Source organism: Panthera onca, chromosome A1 (assembly GCF_046562875.1).
Source record: "Panthera onca isolate mPanOnc1 chromosome A1, mPanOnc1 haplotype 2, whole genome shotgun sequence".
Taxonomy (NCBI): Eukaryota; Metazoa; Chordata; class Mammalia; order Carnivora; family Felidae; genus Panthera; species Panthera onca.
Window position 1 is genome coordinate 71,721,333 of NC_138339.1, and position 19,005 is coordinate 71,740,337.

Here is a 19,005-nt window from a genome sequence, read left to right on the forward strand (position 1 = left end):
CAGTGGTTGGCGGAGGCTGAAAGGGAGCCTTGGCTGTTGCTGCCAATGTGATAGGCGGTTGCAGGATTTTGTGAAGCAGTCTGATGAACCCTCTCAAATAGAGGCACCTAATGCTGCTCAGCTGTGTAATTGGGATGGAAATGGGCCAATGAGAGGCGACAGTTTGTGCTTAACCTTTTGGGAGTCTTGTTCAGGAGACTGTGTGTGGGGGGAAAAAAGAAGCATTACAAATAATAAGCTTCTCCGCCTGATTTGTAATGAATTAGTAATAAATGGCCTAGCGCTCTACGAAAGTCTGACGATTACAGAGCAGCTAAGTGCACGGGACCACATCTTATTTTGATCAGCTGTAGCATAGCAAAGACATGTAATTATCATAATCTAACAATTAGCCTGGCATCACTTTCCAGTGTTTAATTACCCCGATAAATGGTAATTGAATAGAGGACTTAATGACAAGAGAGAAACTTTCATTCTGCCTTAGGTGCTTAAGTTGTCTACTCGGCTGGGCATAATTTTCTAGCATTGCTTGAACCGCGGTCCTGATTATAATTTTCCTTTTTGCAGCCGGCCATTATTTTGTTTTCTGATCTTGACCCTTGAGTATAATATTACGTAGCTCTTCCCAGAATTTAGTACTGGGACCCAGGACACAGAAGGAGAGTATGGGGCACTTTACCCAGTTCTTTTCTTAAGCATTCCCTGAAATATCCTTCTGATACAGTTTCCTTCTTTGGACATGTGTCAAGTCACTGCCATGTGCAAACACTGTGCTATGTGCTGGGGGTACAGAGATGATGAAACACCAGCACTATCTCCAAGGAGCTCTCTCTCTAAAAAAAGGTCTGTATAAAAATACAGTAATGATCATTATTTCTGTTACAGCGATTTGCTCTCAGCATGGACCCAGTTTCCTTCTAAATCTATGTATTGAGCTTCAGTGACTTCACGACCTTTCATGACCATGCCCACCACCTCACCTCTAATGGCTGACCTCCAGATCTCTGTTCTCTTACCTTAGGCTCTTCTCTGGTTCCAGATTTGTATCCACTTGCTCACAGGGTTATAACCAACCAAATGAAAGTAACTGCTTCTCCCATGCCAATTTCCATAGGACCAGCAACAATGTTTGCTTTGCATCCTAAAGCTTTATATGAAACACTATTATTATTAGTGTTTTGCCCTAGTATTACCAAATATATGCCTCCTCTTGCAGTGTGCAGATCAAACATAGAAGAAGGTGTTATTTCCTTTCTTTCTTACTGGCTTGTTTTTTGTTTGTCTAACAATAAATTTATAAGAGAGATTAATTCCTTGCCACAGAGGTCTTGGGTCCCCCACCCTGAATTTTTGAAAAGTCAGGGCCAGATTTTAGATTTTGATGGTAAAATGTCCCGTAAGTTATGATCAAGACAGAAGACAAATATTTATTTCACTGTTCGCATATCAGGACTTAAGAACCACTAAACCGTTATTTGAATTGGTTAACAGAAATGACATTTATTATAGCTCTTTGGTTATTGTTAATTAGTGTTAATTACTCTTAAAACTGGGAGTAGCCTGAAATTCCACTGGGTAACTCCATCCCCGTAAGATACAAAGGGGCTACCTGTATGTAAGCAGTTTGGCAGGTGGCTTATTTGTTTGATTGACTCCTGCATCCCCTGAATAGAATCAGTTTGTTTAATCCTGTTCTCCTAGGACAGCGGCTGGATAACCTGTTCACTGATTTCCTGCATCTGCTTTTGGACCCGTGTTTATGTGGCAGGTGCTCTGTTCTGTGCGCTTGACATGATGTAAAACTCTGGATAACTTAGGGCACGAAGGGCAGCTTTGTCAGGAAGCCCCAGACCAGCAGGAGTCAAGAAAGTGCCTGTTTTGCTTTGTGGAAATGACCTCTGTTAGGACATACACTGTGATTCTTTATTTTATTTTATTCCCTTTTGGAAAGCCATTTTAGTGATCTGCAGTGTGTTGGGTGTGTGGGACTCTGCCTGGTTAATTCTTTGGCTGACTTAGCCTGTTGATGTTGACACATTTTTACTCCATGCGTGAGGCCGCTCTGGGGGCTTAGAAGCAATTAGACTGTCACCCAATCTCCCAGTCCCTTCTTGAAGGCAAGTCTTATTTAGGCTCTGCCAATTTAATGCTTTGTTTCCTTTGGAGCTCCTCAGTCAAGCTAATAAAACAAACTCCAAATGAGTTAAAACACTGGAGGAGAGAAGATTTTGTGGGCCTTGTACTTGAAACAGGTGTTACTCTTGGGAGATACCGATTGTAAAAAGTCATTCAGACTGATGTGACTTGTAGCAGAAAAGCAACAAACAAAAGCTAGTAGAGGTTTTGTGAAATTTTTAAACCGCTTGCTGTTAAAGCACATGTACGCCCACGTACACACGTGGAAAGAAAAAAGGTGACAGGTTACTGTACTAAAGCACTAATGAATTCCAAATATCTGGCCACGCAAATTACATCTTATTCCCATCACCAGCAGTTACTGAATTCAAGGCAAAGCTCTTATGCTGCAGAATTTATAATTACCAAAACATGCATGCATAAGAACTTTATTGGAATTGATGTTAATGGATAGATAGAACACCGGCGCCGGGTTCTAACTGTTATGTCAGTACCTTGTGCTCCATTGGATAAAAGTGTATGTGTTATGGCATACAGTGCTTTAACTGCAAAAATAAGTAAGAAACGTTTCTGAAATTCATCCTTGAATATTTTTTAGCCTGTAAATCTCCACTTCTCTGGGAATTTTAGTTGGGATTGGTATGTTCTAAAGCCTGGAAGAGTGGATTGGACTGCCTGAAATGTGTTTTGGTCATCAAACCTCATTCATACTTACTTCATTGAGCCTTAGCAGCTGGCCTGGTAGTGGTGAAACTGTGCAGGACTCCGTCTCAGAGCCAAAAATGAAGGTCAGTTACCAATGCATGTGGATGACAGACATGTTTCAGCCCGTGAGAGAAAGAAGACATTAAAAACCAGCAAAACAAATCTTGCTTCAGCCCCCAGGTGCTATTATTCATCTACCCTAAGTTTGATTTGCTGTTTGTATTTCATGCTCTAACCTCTGCAGGAAAACAAAACAAAACAAAAAGAGCATCTTCAGACTCAGGATATGAAAGCCATAAGGCTTGCATTCTGTGCTGAGAGAATAACAGAAGGAGACAAGGAGAGACATGTTTGCGACAGAGACTGCCATCCTGCCCATCTCCTCACGAAACGTGTTTATAAACCAAACCCCATGTCTGTCGAGGGCCCATTAGGACTTCCAGGACAAATGAGAAATTCTTCTGGTTAAGAAGAGACATCTTACTCTGAAATTAGCCTTTAAATCAATAAGAGTAGAGTCAAAAGACCGTGCTGCCAAGATATATTCACTCTAGATTTAGTTCAAAATTTGGGAGGAACCCTAAGCTGATAAATTTCCTTAATCTTTGACCATAAATCATATCCTTCTTTTACATTTCAATTTCAGAATGTAATACATTAAGTTGCCTTGTAATTAAAGAAGTGACATTGTAGTTCTGTTCAAATAGGAACATTAAGACAATCACCCCTTTGACAGATTAAAATGCATTTAAAATGTAATAATCAACTATCCAGTTCATGAGAAATAACATTTTCATTACTGAATCCTTTAAAACACTACATGAAAAGGGGATAAAAGTGTCTCACAGCTTCCTAACCTCTAATAACTACTCTGTCTCCTTTCAGAAATGCTGTTTCTATATTTATGGAGTGAAGAAACTTCACTCAGGAGCTGCTTGATAAAATACCTCAGTACATATTTCCCTGGAAGCAGGCTCTCTGCTGTGCCAGCAACATATGCTAAAGGCCAATTTAGAATGTTTTAAATATGCACCATACCCTTCCTTTTCCAGTTACTAAAATGAAATGCATCTTGGCTTTAGCAGATGAGGAAGGAGGGAGAGGAGGCACACCGCAGGGGAAAGGGGCTAAAGAGGAGCTCAAAGAAGGATGGTTACCGTGCTGCTCCTTTGCAGCCCGAAACCCGGGGCGCTGCCCACGTGCCCTTCGCGGTTAGCCCTCCCAGCTGTCAGTATCCACCGTACATGAGCATATGGGGCAGAGGAGGACGTAAGGTCAATGGCATGAGGAACCATCCACTGAGAAAGAAAGCTAGGGGCACATCTACTTACCAGAGTGGAGAGGAACCAAGGACCGCGTCAGAGTAAGTGGAGGCCTTCCATTTGAAGTTGGTAAAGGACCAGAGTATTCAAGTACTAGATGGCGCTTCTTTCAGTCTGCAGATGAATTCTTTGGTTAGAACGAGGGAAGTCTTCATGGTTCTTGCTGACTCTGGTCAGGAAGCAATGTTTGGTCCCTGTCTGGGGACAAAGCCGGGGCACTGTTGATAACTTAAATGAAAAAGCAAATTGTTGACTGTTCCTTATCTGTGTCTTTATTTCGTTTGAGTCCAAGTCATGAATCACTCTCTGTAGACGAGTTAAATAAGGAGAGGGATATTAACAATAGTGCTAAAGGTATAATCAAAACTACGGATGGGGCGCCTGGGTGGCTCAGTCAGTTAAGCGGCCGACTTTGGCTCAGGTCACGATCTCGCGGTCCGTGAGTTCGATCCCCGCGTCGGGCTCTGTGCTGACTGCTCAGAGCCTGGAGCCTGTTTCAGATTCTGTGTCTCTCTCTCTCTCTGACCTCCCCCATTCATGCTCTGTCTCTCTCTGTCTCAAAAATAAATAAACGTTAAAAAAAATTAAAAAAAAAAACAAAACTACGGTTAGCTGTGGCATGTCATCAGGTAAACACTGAAGATAAACACTGAAGACAAACTAAGACACACATGTCTGCAAATAGACCTTCTAGTTGAAATCCCATCTTCAGTTGTTACTTTTGCTATCAATAGCTGTGAAATGTGCTTTTTATATCCAACCTTTCAGGCAGCTTCTGGGACATCAAGACCTACCATAAAGTGCATAACTCATGTTTAGTAATTGAGTTGATAAAAAAAGAACTAGTTGCCATACTGAATTTTCCTTCTTTTAATTAACTAGAATGACCCTTTCATTATATATATATGTCACATATGACATATATCACATATATATGTGACATATATATATATATATATATATATATATATACACATATATATGACATTGATTCTTAACCAGCCTACTGTCCAATTTTGGCAAATGTATATAATGTATTCTTGCCACAACAGGGTATATATATATTGTATGTTAAGTGGAACCCTGGCCCTGTAGTGCAACTCAGTGGCGAACAAGGGCTGTCTTTCTATGCATACGAGATGTTTCCTGGTATTTGAGACTTTTGTATTATGAGAACACAGGGCAGTAATCATATTACTCAAACGTAATCACTTTTCTAAGTGTGGTAGCAGTGCATGCTTTTACATTGTAAGCCACTATGATAATTTAGTAGAGATTGTATTGTAATTATTGCTGGCTTGTTGGTGTGGAGCCAGAAATTCTTACGCCTCATAATATGCAATGATTTCAGAGAGGAAGAGCACCACAGATAGAGTGGATGGAATTAAAGAAAAGGAATAAAGAGGAGACCTTTACAAGAAAATTTCCAAGAAATTTATCAGTGCGTTTAAAGTGGTGGCCGTGCCGCCCATGACATTTGTAAATATTGTCATGTGGAATCATTCTTCCTAGGTTTGAATTTGCTCTTTTAATAGGAACTAAAGCTCATGAAAGCTGTTTCCTGATGGGGGGAAAAAAGATGCCTTTATGTCAGCAGCTACTGAGCTTAATAACACTTTCTTCTATCAAAGAACAGACTGGTATACACAGGTCAGGAGCTAACCCTGCGACCTGAGATGTATTCTGGATGCTGACACACCCTTCAGTTTAGGAGTTTGGGACCAATGGAGTGGGGAGGGAGCAGGGCCAGCACACCTTGCAGCAGACTTCCCTAGAAGATCAATGTAAACATAAGGGAACCCAATGGCACCAAAACCCTTAAAAGGGCTCCTTCAGGTCAGGGGAATTACAACAACTGGTAAAACTTTGGAACCATTGCATTTAGCAGGAAAGAGAATTTACTTCAGGGCCAGATAAGATATGGGTTGAAATCCTAACTCTGCTGCTTATTTCCTGTGGGGGGGAAAAATGATCTAAGAGGATAACAACCTGAGTGTCATTTCCTCATTGTTCAAATAAAACTAATTGTAACTACCTAATAAGGATTTCATATGACAACACATGTAAAGCCATAACACAGCATATCCTGGATGCAGCAAGTGTTTGCTGCATCAGTGAATGAAGGAGAGAACTGAAACCCCATCAAGAATTAGAACTGCCTTTCTGGGGGAATAAAGGGTTGACCTAAGAACTTGAGCAATTTACTCTCTCTGGAAGTAGAATAATAAAGAACTTCAGTTCTGAGTGAGGTCTCAATGCTTGGGCTTGACTTCTGCCTCCATGATTTACTAGTTGGGTGACATTGAGCACATTGCTTAACTTCTCGGTCTCAGTATCCTCATTTTTAAGCGGGAGTACCAATAGTATAGTGTTCTTTAGGATTTATGATGGAGATTAAATCGAGATAATGAATATAACATAATAAACAATTATATTAGCTATACATATGTGCCTTTTCACAGTAAGGCCCAAAAAGAATGGTCCAGTACTACTTTGTAGCCAAAGAGCATGATTTGGGGTAATATCTTTCCCTATCTAACCCTAAACTTTTCTTTGGATCGTACTTGGGTATATTATAGAAATGCCTTTTATGAGTTTTTGTTTATTGATGTTTTTATATTTATATTGTCCATTTGGGGGGGAAATTACATTATTAAACTAATTTATACAAATTGAAGATGTGAAACAGAAGCATAAGTTGATTCTATGGTGACTCATCATCTTTGTCATGTGGATAGAGGGGTAGAACTACTAACCGCTGGGGTGATCACATACTCAAGATAGGCTTCACAGTGACTCACTGAACACCCCAAACAGAGTATAATGTCATCAGAAAGGGAAAAGGTCAACCCAGTATGAAATGTGTCTTCAATTTCATGGCTTGTTTTATTGAAACTTAAGCAGCATTAACGGGGAGAAAAGTCGGAAAAGGGAAAGTAAACTCAGGGCATCAAAAAAGTCATGACAATTTGTAGAATAAAGCAATAAACAAATGAGTCTGGACAGTGGCAGTTTTAATTTTTTTTTTCCTACACTTTTAAGCAGTGTCAAGTGCCAGTAGAAGCTCAAATGAGTGACACTTGGGGGAAGGAAAAACTTCCCCCTTGAATGTCTCTAAAATCTATAATAATAATATAATAATATAAAGTGCATCTGGGCATTGCCTCCTGCTGCATTTCTTGCCTGGCTCTCAGCCAGAACTGTCAGGCTACTTTGAGTGCTGATGATTCATATCCCAGCACCCTTTTATCTGAACGTGGCAGTGTCTTTTCTTTGTACTTTGGCAGTGATGTTACCTTGATGTTTAGAAATCTTTTAAAAGCAACACAGGCTTTCCTTGCATCTTGACAAATCATCGTCTGCCAGTAATGAAGAAAGAGTAAACCTAGTTCCGTGATCATTGTAAATATAAAGAAATAAATACTTCCAAGTGGGTTTTTTTTTTAAATGTTTATGCATTTTGAGACCCTCTAACAGAAAAAGTGATCTGATCATCTTTCCTTATTCTCCTCGTATAAATCAGCATGCTGCTTTTCAAAAGCATTGATCAAATGGAAGTTTCTGTGGATCATTTGATATGTGAGGACAGAATGTAGGATTTTTATATTATTTTTAAAAAGGGACACGGGGATTATCGTTGGTGTTGTCATATACATTTACTGATGTTGCTTAAGAGTTAGTATTGTGTTAGTTATCGATTTTAATATGCTTTAATATATCCTGATAATAGTGCTACACATTCACATGGTGCTTTTTAGATGTTTCATCATCGGAGACTTGAAGCAGTTGTGTGAGGTTAGCGAGGCAGATTCTCATGATTGTTCCAGTTCACATATGAGGAAACTGAGGGTCAGACGGTTTATGACTCCCCCACCCTACCAGCAGCAATCCAGTCCTTAAATTGAGGTCTACTCACTAAAATGAGTAGTGTCCACTTTGATCACGTTGCATTTTAGAAAGGAATCTCAGCTTCTTCAATGAATGTGTAGTATCCAGAGTGAAGGTGGTAATATATCTCCTGGGCTGAATGCTGGTCAACACAGCCTGTCGGAGGTGTCCGTTGTGTTTGGGGGCTACATTTTAAGGGGACACTGGGAAACTAGAGAGCATAAGGAGAGTTGAGAAACTAGAATGTGAGGAGCCTGGGAACAGAAATAACCAAACAAGTCAGGATTTTCACGTAGTGAGAAAGGAAGATACAGAGACCTAGTTGACACGTCCAAATGTTTTATGGAGTGCCTGGTAGAAGAGGAATTAGATTTGTTCTTGGCGATGTCAGGCAGTGGGAGTAGGATCACTGGATAGAAATTACACAGAAGCAAATTGATGCTCCATATACGAGGAAACTGGCTAAAATGTAGGCGTGTCCAAAAATGGAGTAGACCAGCTCACTGACATGTTTACACTGAGACCATCTGACTTGAAGACTACATGGCTTGATGGGTGCTTGTCTTTCAGCTTGTCTTTCAGCAGTAACGTAGTTTTATGATGAATCTTCTAAGGCCTCAGAGAATTTCCTCACTAGCTAAAAACAGAGGGGTTTTGTAGACTTTTCTGTGCTGACTTTAGAAAGCGGTATACGTAACAATTCCTGTTTCACACATCATTAGTTCCTGAGAAATCTCTTCATCCAATCGGGAAAGACATATTAGTTAACACAAATAAGCAAAATTTTTGTAAGGTAAGAGTTGAAACAGACAGTGCAGTGTGTAAGGTGAGGTGCGTGTGTGTGTGTGTTATTTTAACTATTTCAGGATGGAAGTGGTCCTGGGTTTGCTGTGTTCATCTGTGTCGTCAGTCCAGCCCTAGGACACAACCTATAAAGTAAAAAGAAATGGAGGGGAAGGGGAGGAAGATGATTTGATTTAGCTGGTTTTCATTTTCTTAATATAGAAAGGGATGGGGCATCAAAAGAGATGAGCTGAAATGAGTTTGTGACGTAAGCAGATTCACTAATGGAAACAGCTGATTAGGACCTGAAGTCACCATTCCTGGTCGAGCTCAGTCACTCACTGCTTTGACATTATGCCTTAGATTTTTATTTCCCTCTAATGGGGAAGTGTCCTAGGACTTTTCTTTCCAACCTTTAAATTTTATGGTCCTAATTCTCTCAGTTTGATAACTCTAGTTCTCTACATTTGCATAGAAAATTGAGAATGGTAGCAATTATAGCAAAACCAATTCAGTCATTCATTTGTTCTTTAAATGACTTATTCATTCATTCAAAAACACTCATCAAATGAAACACTATTTTGAAATATCAAAACTTTGCTTCAGTATATGTGATTTTAAGAATGAAAGGAAAACAGCAAGTCAGTATCTTAACTACTTAAGATGAATGTGAAGAGTTCCATTTTCAGCATGTTTTGAAACAAACGTAATAGAATTCCTCTGTAAAATTGTTGTTGCTTGTATTTGGAATAGAAACATATCCTGAATCATAATGGGCTGCAATAAAAACTTATTATAATAAATCTCTTAGCACCAGCATGATTAAAGTTATTCCACCACTGATTCCAAGCAGAAAGTCTTTTCTTTATGAATAATCTCATCTTTCTCTTCTTCTTCCAACAGATTCCAGAGGGGTGACTACCACATCGACGTCTGTATCAATGACTACCTGGATGTTTTCTGCCCTCACTATGAGGACTCGGTCCCAGAAGATAAGACTGAGCGTTATGTCCTCTACATGGTGAACTTTGATGGCTACAGTGCCTGCGACCATACTTCCAAGGGGTTCAAGAGATGGGAATGTAACCGGCCTCACTCTCCAAATGGACCACTGAAGTTCTCTGAAAAATTCCAGCTCTTCACACCCTTTTCTCTAGGATTTGAATTCAGGCCAGGCCGGGAATATTTCTACATCTGTGAGTATATCAAGATTTATTGTGTTGGAGGGCAGCTACAAGAACCCAGACTAATTTTTTACCCATGTTTCAGAGAATTGCAGAGAGTTGGACTCTGCATTACAGATGTCTCCTTGTAAATGCATACATCAGGATCCCTAGATACATTAGCTGGGAATTGAGAGCACAAATTAGATTAAAGACACAGCTCCTCTCCCCCTATGAAATTGCGTGTCAGCCTGTTCAGTGAACCACTGCTGACTTGTATTTCTTTTAAATGAAAATTGCTAGGACTTCTCCAAAGCTGAGGAAAATAAAAAGAGATTCCTGAAAAAAAAAAATTAAAGGAAATAATTAAATTTACATAGCTTGGAGTCATTGGATTTCTTATTCAGGTGTCAGCAATATCCTTTCAATCATCCACACTTGCAGTGGAGAAAGCCAAAACTCCTGCAAATGTCAGCATGCTGGCGATAAATACTATCTTTGCACCAAGGAGAAAAGACAATTATTAAGAGCAGCTGTGTCTTTAAACAGGAAAAAGCGTGAAGAGTATCGAGAAAGTTCCAAAGGAACTGGTATAAGTGAGTTTCCCACCTGTGCCTCTGTCCTGAGAGAGCTCTAAAAGTTTCTCAAGCTGACCTCTGTAGTTTTCATCTTGCCGTGGCCTTGGTTCTTGTCCACAATGGACACCATCACTTCTTCAGGCATCGTACTGGTCATATATGCTAAGTAAAGGCTTCTCATACTTCACTGTGCATAAGTCATCTGGGCATCTTGGTATAAGGCAGATCTGATTGAGGTGGTCTGCCACGGGGACCAAGATTCCATATTTATAAAGCTCCCATGTGACGTGATGCTACTGGTCTGTGAACCACACTCTGAGTTAGTATGCTTACAAGTAATAACTTAATTTAGTCAGCATGCTGTATGTATGGACTTGACTCGTGTCACATATTGAAACTATATGGCCTTTTCCAAGTATTTTCAGTATCAGCTGAAGGAGTTCAACGTTTCTTGTTCAAAAGTACATTTATTGAACAACTTATCGTGGCTCAGAAATGTTGGGGGATGCAAGATCAAAAGACACGCCTGTCCTGAGGGAGTGACCATCTGCTGGGGAGTAGATGTAAACAGGCAGTTGCTGTATGAAGGTAAATGCAGGCAGCAGTGGGTACGTGGGTACATGTAACTCACGTGCTTGAAAGAATCCAGAAGTGTGGCTGCACATAGCGTGTAGAGATCTAGGCAATACTACCCAGGATGCTTGGCGTTGACTTTTCACCACTCTTTGCCAGACAAACAAGACAAAAACATTACTGTTTTTTCGACTCGTTTCTTCAACCTGAATGTCCCCACAGACCCTTCACCCACATGGTTTTTTCAGTCTGCAAGGATTTCTAGTTTCTCTTCTCCAGAAAACAGAATTTTATAATGAGCTGGGTTTCACCACCATACACGGGCACTCCCACTTATATTGAGATTGAATTTAAAAAGGAAATTGAACAGTACCAGTTTTATTATTTCAGTACATATTTTGGTCATTAGTCATGAGAAAACACGTAAAAGGCTTGATACTATCTCACATTCGATCCATAAAATAAGAAAAGGAATATTGGAGTCCCACGGATGGAGGAAACACTGGCAGCCAGTGAATTCATACATTCTCAGGCAGCAGGCTCTTGCCTTTCCTCATTTTTTACTTTGTGAAAGAATCTCATTCAGCAAATGGAAAAAAGGAAAGAGGAAGACTTAACTGGCAGGATGGCAATCATTAATTGCCTACTTCTAAAATATCCTACTGATGGAAGAGGAACTTACTGCCATTTCCAAAATTTACACATTGATTTCTCAGATTAAAACACCACAACAAAAACCAAAACTAAATTGAGAGCACTGAGATAGGAAACATACCAGCTAACTAGTTGATTGCATGATTATTAGAAATTATAGAATCCATTGAGGTTCATAAGCAAGATGTTATTATTCAAATATACCCATAGTGCTTATGACTGGTTTTGCCTCATTTGTGGTTAAATTCAATATTTCACTAAAAATCATTATGTGTCTTCTATAACATTCATTTAACGGAGTCATTTAACTGTCAAGGGCTCCTGTCAAAGTAATTGTTCCAAAATGCTTCAAAATATCAAGAGCTTTTTGCTGTTCAGCTGAGTTTAACCTGAATTACTTTTTTTAATGAAAGGTAAAATAGCACAAAATTAGCAGCAAAGAGATGTTCATTTATAAGAAGCACACTGGCCTCGTAGTCAGTTAAATTGAATTTTCAACCATGTTTTAGAACCACAAGAGCATGCTTCCCTGTCTTTTTAGTAGTGAAAGTGTTTCCTTTCTTCACTGCCAAGAGCAGGAGCGGCGGAGCTAACGCGGATGTCATACAGACGTTTAATCTACTGTGGTCATAATTAAACTAAAGGATTCTTAGGGGACAATTGGCCCTCAGTTGAATTTTCCTCTCTCCTAATATGCATGGAATGAACAAGATGATTGGGAAATGGCTCTTTTCACACTTATTACCTTACAAGAAACTCTGTTGCCCATCTCGGGAACAAGCCTGACTACCCACCGGTCAGTTTTCTAGAATGTTCTTCCCTGGATCGGGGTTATATTTCAGATCCTCCAGGGCTTAAAATCTTTAACAAGTTTTCCAAAAGGAAAAAGAAAGCTGTAGCCTTTTGGCAGTCCTGCTTTAGGGTGGTGCTAGAGGGAGGGTTGAGTGTAGTGGTGAGAACCAAAATTCAGATATACTTGGCCTTGGGGGGAAGAAAAGAGCATGTATTTCATACTAGGATATCTACTCATCACTTACTCAGAGAAGACACAATTCAGAACATTCCTATCAAGTTCTACTTTATCCTCAGTAACATTTCTTTCTTTCTTAATGTCTGTGAGTTATACAAAATCAAGAAAATAAAGCCGTTGGAAGTATATGAAATTTCCTGCTTACTCTAGAAATAAAATGTCCTTCACTGTCCTAAATCCTTTATTTGTCCCAAGACTGACTCTATGCTATGTCCTTCTTTCCTTGGGAATAGGCTGTATTATGAAGTTATTACAGTGGCTAATTATGCGAAGGCAGACTGAGCCCATTCTGGAATATGACAAATACTGTTTTTAATCTACAGAAGTTATTTTGGTAAGAGATTGGCATACTAAAGTAATTACAGAAAGTCAGTGGTCTTTCTATCCATGATAGATTTGCAGAACTGCCAGTCAATAGATTATGGCGATAGTCATTTATATAGATTTCCTAAGGCAAAGAGTTATTTTAGAAACTTCAGAAGTATTCATTTTAAAAATGATTCTCATAAATATTAACCTAATGAGAACAAGTTTGAAAAAAGTTTTGCTGCTGTTATTTTTAAATCAGAAGAAGCAAAGGGAAATAAGTTAAATAAGGCACTTTAAGTTATTTTTGTAAGTCAGTAAGAGACTAATTTTGAAAGTTCTCTTTTGTACAGTAAGGAAAACTGAGTCCTGGGCCATTCCCTTGACCTAACTAACTGTATGATCTTGGGTAAATCATTCAATCTCTCTGAATTTCTAATTCCACGGCTGCAAAATAATGTAGTTGGAATAGATGATTTTTAACATTCCTTGGAGCTCTAATATCCTAATCTTACTATATTTTATCTAAGGATCTGTACATCACTGTAAGAAATAACCCCTATAAAATGTCTCAGCCCAATGCCTTACTTAGTAGGTGTTCAATAAATGCCAGTTAAAGGAGCATCTGTAGGGGAAATCCAGGGTGGAGACACGTATTAGCATTATTGAACTTGTTCACCCCTGCCAACCTATCCAAGTCACCATCAGCTGTGGTTTCAACTAGTGCAGCAGGCTCCTGCTTTCCCCACTCATGTTGCTGCTCTGTCAGAGCCCTCCAGAGTGACTTTCTACCTCAGCAAGACAAAAATCCTGAGTCTCCAGCCTGACTAACAAGGTCCTCCATGGCAGGCACCCTCCTCGTCCCCACCCTCGCCTCTTGGACTTCTTGTGCTCTCACTGCGCTTGATGGTCTCCACTCCAGCCCCCACCACCACCACCACTCCCACCCCCTCCCTCCTTCCTGTCTAGTGCCCTCCCTCAGGCTCCATAGGAGGGCCTTGGCACTTTATCTTCTGTCTGCCTGGGGTTCTTATTGCTCCAGCATCCACATCCCTTACTCTCACTTTCTTTAGGTCTGCACTAAAAAAAAACAAAAAACAAAAAACAAAAAAACTCCTTTATCAGAGAGGCATTCTGATCTCCCTATATAAAGATAACATCTCCATAATTCTCTACATTCTTACCCTGCTTTATTTTCCCTCAAGCACTCCTCACGCCTGACATTATGTACTTATGGTTGTTTGTTCATGGCTATGCCTGCTCTGTGCCCTGCATTACATTGTTTGGCACATAGTAGATGTTCAGTAAGTAAAGGTCACCACTGTTTACAGAGCACTTACTCTATTCCAAGCATTGTTCTAAACCCCTGCAGTTCTCAGAAAAGCACGATGAGATACTGTTCTTCTTTCCCATTTTACAGCCAAAAAAACAGAGGCACAGAGAAGTTAGGTAACTTGAGAAAGGTTCACACAGATAAGAAGTGACTGATCTGAGAGGAAATTCAGTGAATAAACAACTAAAAGGAAGGAGAGATATAGTCCTAGGTCTCATATGCTTAAAAAGCAAAAACATACTTTACTTTGTATTTTTTTAAAGGTTAAAATCAGTGAGCCTTACTGTTGAGAGAATTTTACTTTATAAACTCTGCTGGAAATCCCAACTCAGATAGTAGCAAGATAGATTTTTTTTAAACACGCGTATGCATTTTCTGCTCTCCAAAGAATACTCATCCATCTCCAAATAATATTTCAGCTGTATCTTCCCAGATGGGTGACCCTTTTAATATGATAACTTTCTGACCCAGCATTTGGGTCAAATAAATTCTTATTAAATCCAGTGAATATTCAGCCTCTAGACTGAATCATGCATGATTGCACACTTAATTTAGAAATGAGTGAGTTTCTTTCTTTTTTTTTTTTTTTTTTTATTTATTTGGAGAGAGAGTGAGCAGGGAGGGACAGAGAGAGGCGGAGAGAGAGAGAGAATCCCAAGCAGGCTCCACACCATCAGGGTGGAGTCTGACTAAGGGCTTGATCTCAGGAACCATGAGATCATGACCTGAGCCAAAACCAAGAGCTGGACATTTAACCGACTGAGTCACCGAGGCACCCCAGGAATGCATGAGTTTTAATGCAAGACCTACAGTAAAGAAGACAAATGTTATTTTCTGAATATGATACTAAAAAGGGAAAGAAATCTTTTAGCATTTGTCACATCTAAGGTACAGTTGATTGTCTTTAAAAGAAGATACTCCGAGTAAAAGATGATTTATAGTCACAGCACCCAGACAGAATCCAGGAGTTTCTGAGAGGTTATTGGGGAACACACTCTTCCTAAACTCACTGGCAAGTAAACTTGTACATGCGTATTGTTTTTGTCATAAGACTTCATACTGATAGGGTTATAGAAGTGCAGAGCTTACAAAGGCCATTTCTTTGAAGTTAGAATCCTGAAAACATCAATGAAAAGAACACTCAGGGAGCTGAAGACTCTCGCTCCAGTCTTTTTGGTGTACACATTTTTCAAAATTAAAAAGAAAATCATGGGGACAGTCTATGTTACTATGGGCATCATTCTTAAACCCACAGTTTATAACTCCTTGAGTGCAGGTGGTAAACTCTTAATTCTTTGCTTTATGTGCTTTAGTTAAAAGTTTACAGCCTCAAGCTATGAGGCAGTTTTAATGTGCACTACACAATTTTTAAAGCTGACAATATAAGTAACCTAAATTCTGATATCTTAAAGGAGTGATCAAGATCAGCTTCAGAAATCATTTGATTGTACAGTACAGTTATTGACAGTCCTTTTAAAAGATAAAAGAATATCCAGTAAATCCAGAGAATATTAACATAAAGAAAGTCCTTCACTTGCCAAGTGGATATGTTCCAAAAGCTTATTTGCAGGTCAAGTATTTGGAACGTAGAGTAATAGTGTCTCTAGAAGTGTTGCTAAAATCAGGCAAACTCTCCATAATGTGGAGAATCTGCTTAACCATAGTATTGATTTAAAACTATGTATTTTTGGTAAGAAATAGAAAATAGCACCTAGAATGGTGTTCAATAAATATTTGTTGAATGAATAAATGCCATATTAGTAAACCAAGGACAAAAAAAAACAATTTTTTTTCCTTACATGCTAATGTATGAGAAAAACAGTTAAATTGGAAGCTGTAGGTTTTACTGAACCCACTGTCGCAATTCCCTGGTTTCTTTCCTTTCCTTTCCTTTCCTTTCCTTTTCTTTTCTTCCTTTTATTTCTCTTTCTTTCTTTCTTTCTTTCTTTCGAGAGGGAGACAGACAGAATGAAAGTGGGGGAGGGGCAAAGAGAGAGGGAGACACAGAATCTGAAGCAGGCCCCAGGCTCTGAGCTGTCAGCACAGAGCCCGGCATGGCTCTCGAACCCATGAATTACAAGATCGTGACCTGAGCCAAAGTTGGAAGCTTAACAGACTGAGCCACCCAGGCTCTCCACAACTTTTTTTAAAAGTTTATTTCTTTTCAGAGAGACAGAGCATGAGCCGAGGAGAGGCAGAGAGAGAGAGGGAGAGAGAATCCCGAGCAGGCTCTGAGCCGACAGTGTGCATTGCGGGGCTTGAACTCCCCAAACCATGAGGTCATAACCTGAGACAAAATCAAGTCTGACGCTTAACCAACTGAGCCCCCAGGCACCCTTCCCTGGCTTCTTAATAATGTTTTTTGATCATATGATGAGGATACCTCAAAGGGGAGAGTAGAACATGGTTTTAAAAGAAAAAGGCACAGACTCTGGTAAATGCAGCCTTGCCCTTGAATCTTCCTATACTCCTAGTAGCCATGTGTCTGTGGGTAACTAAGCCTCACTTTCTTCATCTGTAAGATGGGTATATAATAATAGTTTATCATCACAGTCTTTCTTATTTCCAAGGCTAAAATAAATATTCTTAAAGGATCAGTTGACCACCAAAAAAATGATTTCCACAATCCACGTCCAAAAATTTGTATGCCCTTTGAAAAGTTACTGCACCTCGAACAGCCCTCATTGATACTTAAGTAAAAATTTTCACAAATGCCTAGGAAAGATTCACATTTTAAGTCTGTGCTCTATATTCTGAAGGAACATTATGCTAGGATTACATATGCCTAAGGAAGTCTTCATTCCCCTTTGGATATCCAGTCTTTCAGCAGCTTACCTTAGTAATGGACATTAAGAATTATTTTGGTCCTGTCAGTTCACAACAATCTGCCTTTTTTCTGAGTTGTTCTTACTGAAATACAAGAGTGTCAAAATGGCACATTTATCAAAGCAGGAGGTAATCTTTTTCATCTTTCTTAGTCTTTACTCTTGCAGGGGAGGTGACCTGTAAGTACCATGTTCTTTCTTAAAATGAACAACTCAATATTTGCTTCAATGTGTGTGTGTGTGTGTGTGTGTGTGCGCGCACATTTTGCTTTTATTATTAAAAACTGGTTTTTATTACTAGAGCCTTATTTTAGCATTAAATACCATAGCATATACATCAGCTGAGATTCAAGGGGTTTATAACTGGAATTTTCAGGACTGTGGTCGAATACTAGTTCACCTCTTATAATTTTTTTAATATGTAAACCCAAAACTTAGTAGTGAGAGAGGCATATTTATATTAATACAGAAAGGAGTTGAAGGGCAGTGTTAGGAAATTGACACATTTTAATATTTGCTAAAGTGGAAAAGCATGAATGTGGCACAAACATCAAATGGTAATTGTTCGTATAGAGTATATCCTAGTCACTAAAATCGATTTTATTCTGTTTTGTTTTGTTTTGTTTTTTTAAGTTTTGGTTTTTTTGAACATCCAGTGAGTGGAATAGTTGCTCTCCACTTGGACCCTGGAAGTTCATCTAGAACACATCAGATTTGTGTCTGAAAACAGTTGTTCTATTTCTTTTGTGTACTTCAGTGGTCTTTAGTGAACCTGCAAGAATGCACCTTTTTATTTAAAGAATGAGTTCAGAGAATTGTGTCTGTTTCAAGTTGTCCCTAGCCATCTTTTTGGAAAGCATGAATGGATTTCAAGGGCTCTTAAATGAAGGTTAAATAAAGAACATAAAAGAGGATATTGAGAGACTTCAGGATATTTTTCTATGTTAATTGTGCGTTTCTCTCACGAAAACGGTTGTTTATTGCCAGGTGCCCTGTTAACCTTCTGAACAAGAATGCTTGGCATCAGCTCAGGCCTGGTTGGATTGTGGATGCTTGACCCATGTTTCACATAGTCTGAGTAGAACCAAAGGTGGAGGGGGCAATTAATAGGAGCATAGGATGTTTTAGAACAATTTATTGTTTTTAAAAATTTGGCAGTATTATTTGGTCAGGTGGGGAGGATTTTTAAAAGAAACGCATGTCCTGGTAAATGACTTGCCTAAAAGATGAAGCACTGTTAGAATCAGAGAAGTAAATGCCAGGTCTGTGGAAAAGGAAGCTGGAACTAACATCCCTGCTTAATAGGTTTTGACTTTGGGAGTCGCCTTAAAGTTCGCAAAGGGAGCTTAAAAGCTGTTGAATAATTGGGGCTTGATGGAAATTCATGGTATAAGCAGTAAGACACTAAAGACTCGTAAGTACTCTTTGCATTGTTTGAAGTTTTCAAAGGCTGTGACACTCAGATAAGAAGTTCAAAAACAATAATTTTTATTTGTGCTATTACGAGACTGGGGGAACAGGGAGAGTCTGACCTCCTAAGGGGGAGGAAGGAATTATGCCACCTTTTGCTTCCTTTTACCACACTGAGACTAAATGCCGACATGGAACAAATGAAAGGATTTGGGGTTTTTTGTTGTTGTTTGTTTGTGTGTTTGTTTGTTTGTTTTTAATCCCTAAATGTCAGAAGTGGCCACATCTCCCAGAGAAAT

At 39.3% G+C, this 19,005-nt stretch overlaps 1 protein-coding gene across 2 annotated transcripts in view; it reads left to right on the top strand.

The window, feature by feature from the left end:
* EFNA5 (ephrin A5) overlaps positions 1–19,005 on the top strand; it is a 271,599-nt gene that overhangs the window by 217,141 nt on the left and 35,453 nt on the right. For both annotated transcript variants that reach the window (XM_060635245.3, XM_060635246.3), the window contains exon 2: positions 9,738–10,030. In XM_060635245.3, coding sequence (XP_060491228.1) covers positions 9,738–10,030 — 293 coding nt within the window. The remainder of the gene's footprint in view (positions 1–9,737; positions 10,031–19,005) is intronic.